The 12,702-nt window shown below is 43.0% G+C and overlaps 1 protein-coding gene across 1 annotated transcript in view; it reads right to left on the reverse strand.

The window, feature by feature from the left end:
* MAT2A (methionine adenosyltransferase 2A) overlaps nucleotides 1–3,417 on the reverse strand; it is a 14,864-nt gene extending 11,447 nt beyond the window's left edge. Inside the window, exons 1-3 of the mRNA XM_059405697.1 lie at nucleotides 3,186–3,417; nucleotides 695–772; nucleotides 477–599 (exon numbers count right to left, since the gene is read on the reverse strand). Of these exons, the coding sequence (XP_059261680.1) occupies nucleotides 477–599; nucleotides 695–772; nucleotides 3,186–3,276 (292 nt within the window). The 5' untranslated portion in view covers nucleotides 3,277–3,417. The remainder of the gene's footprint in view (nucleotides 1–476; nucleotides 600–694; nucleotides 773–3,185) is intronic.
* Between the last annotated feature and the right edge of the window lie 9,285 nt (nucleotides 3,418–12,702).

Below are 12,702 nucleotides of genomic sequence, written 5' to 3' on the forward strand. Positions count from 1 at the left end.
GATCATGACCTGAGCCGAAGGCAGCGGCTTAACCCACTGAGCCACCCAGGCGCCCTGTCTGGAATTTTAAATACTGCTAAATCAAATACAGGAACCCCCCCCCTTTTCTAAAGTGTTTCACACCTTTAACAAAGACCTATACCAGTACTTGTTTTCATTGACTGAAAAAAATTTGCAAAGGATTTCTGCTTTTACCAAAAAAGCTATGTACTAATGTAGATCTACTGTAAAAATGAAGCCTTTGCATCATTTTGGCTTCCAGGTTGCATAGGAATGTTCCATTTTTGGATAGCAGGGGGAAACTTGTACACCTAAAACTTGGAACTTTTAGAGAATTAAATAGGGCTGGAACAACAAAGATAGTAAAACTGTACAACTGGGATTAATGGTTTAGCAGGGACACTCTAAAGACAGAACTAGAGAAAGTTGAAAACGTGGAAAGATGAGCTTAGAAATGCCAACTCATTAAAACACACCTTTGGAAGAATCATCATATCCAATGTGTTTAATGGTTTCACGAACCACTTTCTGGTAGTCAACAGCAGCTCTGGATGTAATTTCCCCAGCAAGAAGGATCATTCCAGTTTTTGCAACAGTTTCTAATAAAAGATAAATTCACACTCAAATGTCACTCTTATGAAGTACGGTGTTACCTTTTCATCTGTTGGTTAAGCAAGCAATGTTTAGAACCTACCACAAGCCACTTTGGCATCAGGGTCCTGCTGAAGGTGGGCATCAAGCACAGCATCGCTGATCTGGTCACAAATCTTATCTGTGGAAAAAAAGAATCCTGACTCAATCTCTCTCTATGGTCAATGGAAGTTTGTTGTTCTTCCTTATAAGTACTGCTGTACAGATCTTTGGGAGATCTTTCTTTTAAAATCTGGTAAATGGGCAACTGAATGGCTCAGTCGTTAAGCGGCTGCCTCTGGCTCGGGTTCTGGCCCCAGGATCCTGGGACAGAGCCCCACATCAGACTCCCTGCTCACTGGGAAGCCTGCTTCTCCCTCTCCCACTCCCCTGCCACTTATGTCTCTCTTTGTCAAATAAGTAAAGTCTTTAAAAAGTAGTAACAATAATAAAAATGTGATAAAACCTACAGAACATAAAATTTACCATTTAATCATTTTCAAGCATGGAGTTCAGTGGAATTTCAAATACGGAGATCTGAATTGCTGTCTAATTATAAGTACTGCTTTACCAGAAACCATTTGCCAAATGATGGATATAATGCTGCATATTACTTGAAAACCTGACACCAGTCTTAATATAGCTGCACCACAAGCTCACCAATTCAGATCAGCCAGCAGAATGCCCAGCATGTTTAATACCTTTAAATTCACTGTGATACATGCAATTTACACCTTAGAAGGATTTCATCCCATCTCTAAAGTATTTCAGACATTTTGAAAAAATAAGTTCCCAGGAAAAACAATTTCCACTGTTAAACAGAAGAGCCAGATAATTGGAATTAATCAAGTTAAGGCAGAAAGTTTATCTTCAAACTGAAAGGCAAAGCTGGAAAACATTTTGCTTTACAGTATTATTTCTCAAGGACAATCATACCGACATTTTATCCCACAAATTTAAAGTCTTCATTATAAATCTAACCAACGAGAAAGGTGAACTGTCTTCTTCCCTTGTTATCAATTTCTCCCTGATCATAAGGAACACTAATCAGAGCAACAGAAAATGTCAAAGAGAAAGAATAAAATAACTGAATCTGCCAAAGTGTAGTCCAGGAAAATGAGCTGAACATGCTGGAAAATGTCCAAATGTATTCTGAATCCTTGTTTCTTCCCCACTTCATTGCCATCTATTAAGTGGGAAAACAGAAATACCTCCCCTAGAGATTCCAGGGAAATTGAATTTTCTACAATTATCCGGAACAATTAAAGCAGAATGTGTATGGCAGTCAAGTCAGAAGCTCAAGACTTAATTCACAAACTGCTATATGTGCCTATACCTTAAGTGACTAAATTAATAAAAGGCGAATCAAATACATGTGAAGTTCTCAACACTTTAATAAAAGGTGAATCAAATACATATGAAGTTCTCAACACTTTAATAAAAGGTGAATCAAATACATGTGAAGTTCTCAACACTTGAGGGAAGGTGGGTAACCCACACCAGAACACATGACCTTCCCTCATCAGATCTTGGCGTCTATCCTCTCCCACACCGGTAGGTTGCTTGTGGATTTCATCAGAGGCACAGCAGACTTACTAAACAGAAATGGATTCTTAAGACCATTAAGACTTTAGATAACTATGTCACTGTGATCAACCCAAGAAAAGGCAGAACCTGTACAGCAAAATAGTTATGTCCACTAGGTGATGTTTTCAGGCTGAGATTGAAAGTTCCTTGAAACAGCTTCATTCGTTCACGTGTAAATTGATCTCCATAATGGCGGACTAGTGGACAAAGCCCAGAGAAGGAAATGTTCAGTAAAACCTTACCTAACGGTAAAGCACCCAAGACTTTAAAGGGAAATCCAACGCAATTGCAGCTTACACTTAGTTCATGTTTCCTATCCTTTTCAAACGTGGTCCAAATAAGGAAAGCCTCCCCCAACCTGCGCTATATTTAGTTGGAGACTGTCACCTTGAAGACAAGGCCATATATTGCCGAAGGGCACGTCCGTCGTCTTCTGGGGCCGTAACAGCCCAAGGCAAGGAATTAACAGAGACGGCACATGTCCCGAGGTCCGGGCCCCCCACTCCGCACACCCGAGCGCGCCGGAAGCCGGACGGCTCCCCCTCGCCCAGATGCCACATGCGGCAAACACGTGGTTGCGGCTGCAATGCGGGGCGCGCGCTCCCGAGGACCGGCCGCGAGCACTCAGGGCCAGTCGCCCACTCGAGGGCTTTCAGACGACAGGGCGGAGATGAGGAAATAGTGCCCTCCCCGAGTGGAGCACAGCTGCCCCGGCCCCCGCCCTTCTCGTTTTCTGGAATCTTCCGCATGCCGAGGCGCGCGGCCGGATGGGAGGAGAGGAGAGGAAGGGGGAGGGGAGTGGCGGCCACGCGCTCGGCACCGGCGGCGCCACGAGGTAGGCGCGCGGCCGCCGCTCTTCTCACCCTCCGCCCGACGAGGGCAACCAGCGTGGGCACCGCGGCTGGCCGGTCCCTGCCGGGCCTGCCCACGCCCCGCCCCTCACCTCGCTCCAGGGCCCGTCACCTCACCTGGGTGGCCTTCCCCCACAGACTCCGAGGTGAAGAGGAACGTGCCCTCCTCGATGAACGCCTCGTGAAAGCCGTTGAGCTGCCCGTTCATGTTGGTGTTCGTAGCGGTAAATATAAGTGGCGTTGAGGGAAAAGGGAGCGGCGAGGCGACGAGTGCGAAATGCACAAGCAGAAGACAGCGTTCTACTCAGCTCGGGCGGGCGGCGCGGAGCGAACGAGGCGGCGGGCGATGCGGCCCAGTATTTATACACAGCGCCCGCGCGCGCCCGACACGGGCCCCGCCCCTCGGCGCCGCGCGCCAATGCGCCACTCGCGCGGGGGTAGGCCGAAGGGGAGGTGCGCGGAAAGGGAGCCCGGGCTGAACCACTCCGCGGGGTAGGGGGAACGAGCGGAGCTAACGCGCCCTTCCTGCGAATATTTAGTCATATTAAGCACTTCTAACAAGGGCCAAGTGGAAGTGCGAGTATTTGGGGTCCTTGTACCCTTCCGTGCTCGAAGTGAAAGGAAAAGCGACGAAGACTTTAGGGGCCTCTTCCCCTTGCTGTGACATGGCACTTTCCTTCCGACCGTTGACCGAGCTGTCTGTCCGCGAGGTCGCGTCCCCCAGCGGTGACGAAGAGAATCGGCCGAGGTTTTGTCCTCAGGCTCTGCCGGAGGGTCTTTCCGGCCGGCCCCGCCTTTAGATACCCTGGGGACGGGGAGCCAGTGGCCCTCGGCCATGTGAAAGTGGCCATCTTGGCTGGTCAGCGCACTATTCTTCGCACGGCCTTATTCATCCCCACCCGGCGCGCAGCTGGGGGCTGGAAATCCTGGGGGTTGCTAGTAATTTCTTGGTTAATGCCTCAGTGGTGGAAATGGCCGAAAAGCAGAATAACGGTAGTTCTGTCATGGATTGCCGTCTTACTTCCACCACAGCGCTAAAGTTTCTGAGGGAGGCCCTTTCCCTTTGTTGCTCCTGCAGTGAGGGCCGTACTCCAGCCCCTTCTTCGGCTCAGGCCTTTGCTCCGTCCAAGAAAGGAGGCCCCTCACAAGGCTGACCTGGCACTTGCTGACTTTCCTATATCTCTGACGGGAAAATAATCACTGTTCAGAGTGTCCTTTCAGTCCTCTGTTCAGGAGACTGTTGAATATTTTTCTTGGGGGGAAAGCCCTGTTTTAGCTTTTGTATGTGATTAAGCAGATCTCTTAGTAAGATGAAATGGTCCATTTCATGAAGCTTTCACTTTAAAAGATCCACCTGCGTTTGTCCCAGTTTTGCCCATGAAGGGAATTACAGGGAGAGAAGAAGAAAAGAACAAAACAAAACTTGAGCCAACAAGGAGTAGGAAGTCGGGAACGGATTTCATGGAGTCCGCGTTTGGAAGAAGCCCACAAGTGGAAAGGAGGGCAGGTGTCACTTCCTATCGTCCCGGGGCTGAGACGCCGTGGGGGTTTGACGGGGGCTGCGGTCCTGGTGGTCCCGCATGCATTAACATCGGGTTTAGTGATGTTTTTAGGGAAAGGCCTGCTCCTAGCATAGGATGCACGTTTCCCCGGGGAGATGGAGGAGACTCCTTGGAACAGCCTCCAGCTGCTTTAACGCTCAGAGAATCAGCTAAATTCTGAAGAACAGTCTTGTCAGCGCTGGAGAAAGGTGGGAGTTTGCCATTGGGAAACAATGGAAGCCCTTGGGCTGTGCTAGGGGCTTTGACAAAGGAGGTTAGGGAAGCACTCATGATCTCTTAGACTTTTCTGACCACATCCATGGTGGCTCAAAGCATGCAGCGAGGTTAAATCACGGAAGAGACAACATGTATGTTTTTATTTTTAAAACTCACCACAGAAAAACAACTGTATAAGACTATTTAATAATTTTTCTTGTTTTAGTGTATTTCATTTTTTTTTAAAGCAGAATGCCGATTTATTAACTCACAATGAGTAATAAAATTGCCAACTGGAACAAATTGCGTGTGTAGGCTGGTCAGTGCATTATCTCCCAGCAGAAAAATCTATATGGGAAGCCAGAATATAATTAGAAGGTTATTTGGTTAATATGGAGTCAGAACAAGGGGATTAGTTAAATTTAATGATTAGCTCATTAAACCCGGATACCCCTATACTACCAAACTCCACAGTGGGGCTGTTCCTGCCAAGGAGATTAGAATCAGCTGTTCATACTTGCTTACCTACTTCTCTTTCTTGCTCATAGCATGTGTAATATAGTGGTTAAGAATAAGGGGTTTTGGAGTCAAGCCTCTGCCACTTATTAACCGTGTTGAGCAAACAGCCTCTACATTTCAGTGTCCTCAGTCTGTAAAATTGGCATACTAATAGTACTATCATAGGATTGTTTCAAGGATTAAATGAAATCATGCAAGTAGTCTTTAGCTTTAGAACACAATAGGCATTTTTTAAAACATCAGCTATAAAAAATAACCCTTCCATGGCTTCTAATGGCTGTTCGGATAGAGAATAAAATCCCCCTGTATCCTGAATATGATTTGACTGTTCATCTTGTGCCACTTTCTCCTTCTGTTTTTTTTTTTTTTTTAATTTTGGATCTCTTTGAATTAGTAACAGTTACGTTCTTAATTTGTTTCAAAACAAAGTGGACACATTTTCATTGATTTTATATTTCTCTCATTGTCCCTTACTCCCACAAATATTTATGAGCACTTCTGGCAACCAGCCCTGGGGACTGGTGCTATGACAGTCCTGGTCTCTGCCCAACCCCCTACTCCCCAGCTCTAAATGGGAGGAGATGCTTAGCTAACTCCTCCTCATCCTTCCACCCCAGCTCAGCTGCCACTTCCTGGATGAAGCCTTCACCTACACTGATTTCTCACAGGGTCCCGTGTTTCCTACTAGGTGCTCTTTGAAATTACAGCCTTTATTGGTTTAATTTGTAAGTTCTCTAACAATGAGAAGGTGGTCTGTTTTGATCAAGCTTTGTTACTGAATATCTGACACACAGAAGCTGATTAGGAATGTCTGAGGAGAGGGAGAGAGAAGAGGGAGAGAGGGAGTTTTTAGTTTTTAGTTAGAGCTGAGGAGAGGGAGAAAAGGAAGGAAGCATAAAGAAGGATTAAATATAAGAGCTAGCAGAAGGAAATAGGGAAATAAGAAATCCTGGGGATCAATGAAAAGAGCTACAGTTTTGTTTTAGTTGCAAGCATCATAATAAAATTGAGGGCCCTTTACTACCAGGGAAGTTCAATGCCATCCTGGTCTGAGAAGAAATTTCTGTTTCCGTACATTAAGGGTAAAATAAGCCAGGAGAAGTTATTGGTTTATTTCACATATTAATGAGATTTGTTGAATGTGAAATGTGGTAAAGCACAAGAAAAAAAATCTAATCGCTGCCTAAAGGTTCCAGATTTCTCAACACAAAGAATATTAGTGTTAGTAGTCTATGGAAGTGGCAAGGTTGGGATTGGATAAACTAGTGTTTGTGACTCACATAGCAAATATAACAATTCCAGGCCTTATCAGTTTGCCAGTGAAGAAGAGAGTTCCAGTAACTAAGAGAAAACATTTACCTTGCAAGAAGTTGTTGATTGGGCGGGAGAAAAGAGGAAGATAACAGTAGGTATATCAAAGAGCAATAGAGAAGTTGTGGAGTTGTTGAGAAGAAAGCTGCTAGGCTGTGAATCTTAAGAGTACCTTAAATGTGGTGTGATGTGATGTGAGGTGAGGTGATAATAGGCCAAAAAGAAGGAGATCTAGACGACATGTCTCCAAAATTGGTTCTAGTCCTTTAGGGCCAAAGCTCAGACATCTCAGATGGCCTCAGACACAAGCTAGCTCTAGTGGGGTCTGAAACAAATACAATGTAAATCCCCTCATTTCTAGGCTTTTGAAATTTATTTTTGTTTCTCTTTTTCTCTCCTGATTCTTAATCAAATCTTATGACTGTTCCAATAAAAGTCAGGAGGGGTGGAAGAATGGATAGGGTATAATGAAGACACTAAAAGAGACAATGATGACAATATAATTTATTGCGGCAGTCACTGTTCTCATATCTATGCCTCCTGACACTTCTAACAGAGAAGTTACTAGTTCTCTTCCTGTTTTACAAATGAAGGCACTATCACATAAGTCATCCAGCTCACACATCAATTCAGTAGTGGAGCTGGAACTTGAGCCTAGGTCTGAGCTCTAAATTCATGTTCCTTGTTATTAGTCAAAGAATAAATACTTCATGCTCCCCGAGATCACTAATGATATTTAGTTTGAATCCAGGGCACCTGGCTGGCTCTGTCGGTGGAAAATGTGACTCTTGATCTCAGGATTGTGAATTTGAGCCCCCTTTTGGGTATAGAGATTACTTTAAAATAATAAAATTTTTACCAAAAAAAAAATTAGTTTGTATCCTTTCATACATTTTTCTACTAACACGCATACCCACACATACTTTACGTGAAACATGGATTTTTCTCTTAAAAACTTTTATGGCCATTTCTCCAGGACACTTGAGGTAAATAATTCTATTCTTTTCTTTTTCTTACTGTAGTAAAATAAACATAATATTTGTAATTTAACCATTTTTAAGTGTACAGTCTGTGGCATTCTCTTAACAGTAAAATATACTATAGTTTGACTCTGCAGCTGTTCCCTCACTGATTGGCATTCAAGTTGTTTCTCATTTTTGCCCCATACACAATGCTGATGAACTGAACATATTTGTACATACACTTTTGTGAACCAATGTTTTCATTTTTATGGAAAAGATGTCCAAAAGTGGGATAGCTGAAACAAAGGAAATGTGCATTTTTACACGTTTTTAGTTAGAGCTGGATTACTTTCCAAATGGCTGTCAAAACTCACATTCCTGGGGCGCCTGGGTGGCTCAGTGGGTTAAAGCCTCTGCCTTCGGCTCAGGTCATGATCCCGGGGTCCTGGGATTGAGCCCCGCATCTGGCTCTCTGCTTGGCGGGGAGCCTGCTTCCTCCTCTCTCTCTCTGCCCTCTGCCTACTTGTGATCTCTGTCTGTAAAATAAATAAATAAAATCTTAAAAAAAAAAAAAAAAACCTCACATTCCTACCAGCAGTCAATGAATGTCAATTCAATTGAATGTCAAGTCAATTCAATGACCATATCATTTCCCAGGTCTCCCGCCAATGCTGAGTGTTATCACTGTTTTTAATTTTTTCAGTATGACAAAGGAAAAATGTGGAGATTATTTTTATACCCTTTGGAGACTTTTGCAAGAAAGGTAGAATATCCCAAAGCCACAAAGGAAAAGGTTGAAAGACTTAACTACATTAAGAATGAAAAATTACTATCAGTAAAATACAAAGACAATAGGAGAAAACGTTTGCAATATGTATGACAAAGGGTTAGTACCAATTGATAAGAAAATGACAACAGCCCCATGAAACCTATATAAAAAAATGTAATTTATCAAGGAGGAAATGCAAATTGTGAATAAATGTGAAAAGATTCTCAACCTCACTGATAGGTATATGAATTAATTGATTTGTATGGTGAGTTTGAGAAAAACAAGGCACATGGAGGAGGGAAGATCAGGAGGAATCTAAATGATAGGATGTTCAGTCTTTAGCTCCCCTATTATTTTGGCCCCTGGTGAAGATTTCATGATTCTGATGATGCTTTCCAGAATGGTGCCATTCATGGGAGTGTACAGGGTCCAAGCACTAGGATTCAAATCTCTCTCCCACCCAAATATGGATGGGGTTCTCAGGATTGAGCCAACTCTACCTGCCGCTCATCAGTCTGGGACTCCTGTAAGGATTTATTCTCACCATTTCTGTTGCAGCTTAGCCCAGCCACTGGCCTCATGTCTACAGTGATGTCCACTTGAGTCATCAGTATCTTTATTGGGGCAGACTGAGATGTTTTCACTATAATGTAGATGTACCACTGGCCATCCTCAGCTTTTCTCTGAAAGCTAATGCCGTTTCCCACAGATAGGGTATCACTTAGGGATTTACCTCTTTGGACCTTACCCCACACTTCAGGAGGGCACATACCCATTTCTTGAGACTGGTCCTAGTTTAGACTTGCCTCGAATTCAGGGCCAAATGGGCCCCTGGATGAATGGCAACTTTGCCCTATTCATAACCTACTTGCTTTTGCTTCCAGCTTTGTTTGCTTGGTACCTGGGCTTCCTTGACTTGCCTTTTCATCTCTTTTCCCCCCACGTTTTTTGTAGGGGGCGCAGCGTTTCTGGCTTGACCTCCCACTAACTGATGGCCTCAGGGTCCTTCCCTTGCGAACTGCCTCCACAGGCACCCAAAGGAAGGACCTGCCCCCATTCCCTTGGAGAACTAAGGATATTGAGGTAGAAGTAGGAAGGAACTCTTGTATCCTTTGTTGCCCAACTCCACTGTGGGAGAGCACAACTGCCCCTGGGACAGAGAATGCTGGTATGATGGGGTAACTGGGAGCACTCAGCCCTGTCTTCAGTGGTGTTGCCTTCACAATTCACAGAGACCTTACACGCTTGCTGAGATTTTTGCCATACTTTGATAAATTTTCTGTCTTCCAGGCTACCCAGTTCTCTAGGAAGCCTGAATAGTTGATGTTCTTACAAATTCCAGTTAACTGAAAAAGGCAATCCACAAAGGAGAAATGCAATGCGACTTTGGTTAAACTGTATTCTGTGATTAAAGCCTGGCAGTGGAAGGGAGTACAAACCAGGCCATGGTCAGGATCTATGAGGTTGAGATCTTCTCAGATGCTGGGGAGCAGAGTTCTGGTCTTGGTCCCCAAACACAGTCTGGAGTGATGTTACCCTTTACCTACAGTCTCAGAGGGTTCATGGCACTTATCACAAGTAAGATGGTCTGGCAGAGTGATCATCCAGTGTGTTCTGCTGGAATGATGCTTTCCTCTGTAAAGGTTCTTAGTACCTTTCTTCCAGGCTTCCAGCTAGAAGACATCAACCCAACTGTCATGGATTAGGTTATATGCAGATTAGAACTAGCAGATCTGGTTTTGGAGTCCTTTGGCAACTGCAAAAGCTGGGATTCAGAGTCATGGGCGACCTTTCTCAAATAGATAATTCAAAGAAACAGTGTTGCCATTTCAGCCCTGGCTATGCATTAGACTAAACTGGAGCACTTTAAATCAAGAGATACCTAGACCCGTAGATTATTAAATCAGAATCTCTGGTATAAACATGGAGGCTTAAGTGGGTAGAAGAAGAATAAATGAAACAAGATGGAATTGGGAGGGAGACAAACCATAAGTGACTCTTAATCTCACAAAACAAACTGAGGGTTGCCGGGGGGAGGGGGTTTGGGAGAAAGGGGTGGGATTATGGACATTGGGGAGGGTATGTGATTTGGTGAGTGCTGTGAAGTGTGTAAACCTGGTGATTCACAGACCTGTACCCCTGGGGATAAAAATATATGTTTATAAAAAATAAAAAATTAAAAAAAAACATAAATTGAAATTTAAATCTGACCAAAAAAAAAAAAAAAATCAGAATCTCTGGGCTTGGGACAGGGAACAGGTAGGTTTTTAAAGCAAAAGGTGATTCTAATGAACAATGAGGGTTGACAATTATTGGGCTAGCTAATTGTTGGTTGCATCAATGGTAATAACCTTACATCTTCAAGAGGCCTACAGGATCCATATTTTATATATAATGAAAATGTTATTCTTCAGGACCACAGACGACTTTGTGGGAAGCAGTGAGTTCTTAGACTTTAATATGCATACATATCCCCTGTTAAAATACAACTTTTAAGGCGCCTGGGTGGCTCAGTGGGTTAAGCCGCTGCCTTCGGCTCAAGTCATGATCTCAGGGTCCTTGGATTGAGTCCCGCATCGGGCTCTCTGCTCAGCAGGGAGCCTGCTTCCTCCTCTCTCTCTCTGCCTGCCTCTCTGCCTACTTGTGATCTCTCTCTGTCAAGTAAATAAATAAAATCTTTAGAAAAAAAATACAACTTTTAGCAAGATTCTGCATTTATTTTTTTAAGATTTTATTTATTTATTTATTTGACAGAGAGAGAGAGAGAGAGTGAGAGCGAGCACACAAATAAGGGGAGCAGGAGGCAGAGGGAGAAGGAGAAGCAGGTTCCCAGCTGAGCAGGGAGCCGAATGTGGGGCATGATCCTGGGACCCTGGGATCATGATCTGAGCTGAAGGTAGACACCCCAACAAATGAGCCACCCAAGTACCCAAGATTCTGCATTTCTAACAAGCTTCCAGGGTATGCTGATCCTGCTGGACTATGAAGCACAATGAGTCACAAGAATCTAGACTGGCAGTCTGCAAACTGGGATAAGGTACTCCTGAGATTACATGAAACTTTCCAAGGTCTAACTAGACATTGATAGTTTTAATTGATCAATTTCCAGATCCCCAACCTCCATATGAACTATTTTCTAAGACTGATCTGCCAGAGAATAAGGTTTTTTGTTTTGTGTGTGTGTGTGTGTGTGTGTGTGTGTGTATTTTAAAGAGAGAGAGCACACGAGCAGGGAGTGATAGAGGGAGAGGAAGAGGGAGAAAGAATCTGAAGCAGACTCCGAGCTGAGCTTAGAGCCCAAACTCGTGACTGAGAGATCATGACTGGAGTGGCAACCAAGAATCTGGTGCTTACCAACTGAGCCACTCAGGTGTCCCTGATCTGCCAGAGAGTAGACCTGAGATGAAAGAGTGGGTTCCCATCTCCCATGTCCCCTTTCACAAAGGCCTCTTTCTTAGGTGCGTTAAAGAAAAGAAGACCTCTCACCCAACCAAGTCCCATGCTGGAGTGATAAATAAAGGAACACACTAATATACTGATGGAGGTACTGAGGAAATGAATGATTCTGTTAACCAACAACTCTTTTTGCAAATTAAGTCTTATTTAATATTTTGTTTTCTATACAACTGGATGACTTACGACATTATTAGCTAACAGGTCATTACATATAATTTTGGATGATAGATCATTATTTGGTTTTGTTTGTTTGTTTGGCATTTAGAAAAATTAAAAAACATTTGGTAAAATTGCTCTAACAAAACTATTTATATGAACAAAGTTCCTTAGTGTTTATACCTGTAAAAATGAAAAATAGGATTAAAATCAATAATGAACCCTGTCTCTTTCTAGCAATATGTAATATTCTTCCATGGAATTTAGACTAATTAAAGGAGAAAAAATCCATCCACTTCATCACACACACACACACACACACATGCACGTGCTTATATACTTTTCCTTTTTTGACTGATAATTATAAAAGATTATAATAGATTTATGATTTTGATGAATTGTGTACCTATTATTATATTGCTAAGTCAAGCCACAGGAAATTTGGCTAATTCTCAAAAACTTATAATAAACATTTTCTAATATATTTCAATTTATATGGATATTTTGGAACAGAGTAGGTGATGGGGCGATCAATAAAAGACTTTCAAGATAAAATATAAAATATATTACATAAGTAAAAAATTCTGTAGGGGGAAATAGATTGGGTTTCATAGAGAAAAAAAGAATAATACAGAATTTTTCCCTATTAAAGAGGAATTTGCTCATGTATTTTAGTTTTTACTTATGATTACCTTTTGTTCATG

The sequence above is a fragment of the Mustela nigripes genome, chromosome 7 (assembly GCF_022355385.1).
Source record: "Mustela nigripes isolate SB6536 chromosome 7, MUSNIG.SB6536, whole genome shotgun sequence".
In the NCBI taxonomy this organism is placed as follows: domain Eukaryota; kingdom Metazoa; phylum Chordata; class Mammalia; order Carnivora; family Mustelidae; genus Mustela; species Mustela nigripes.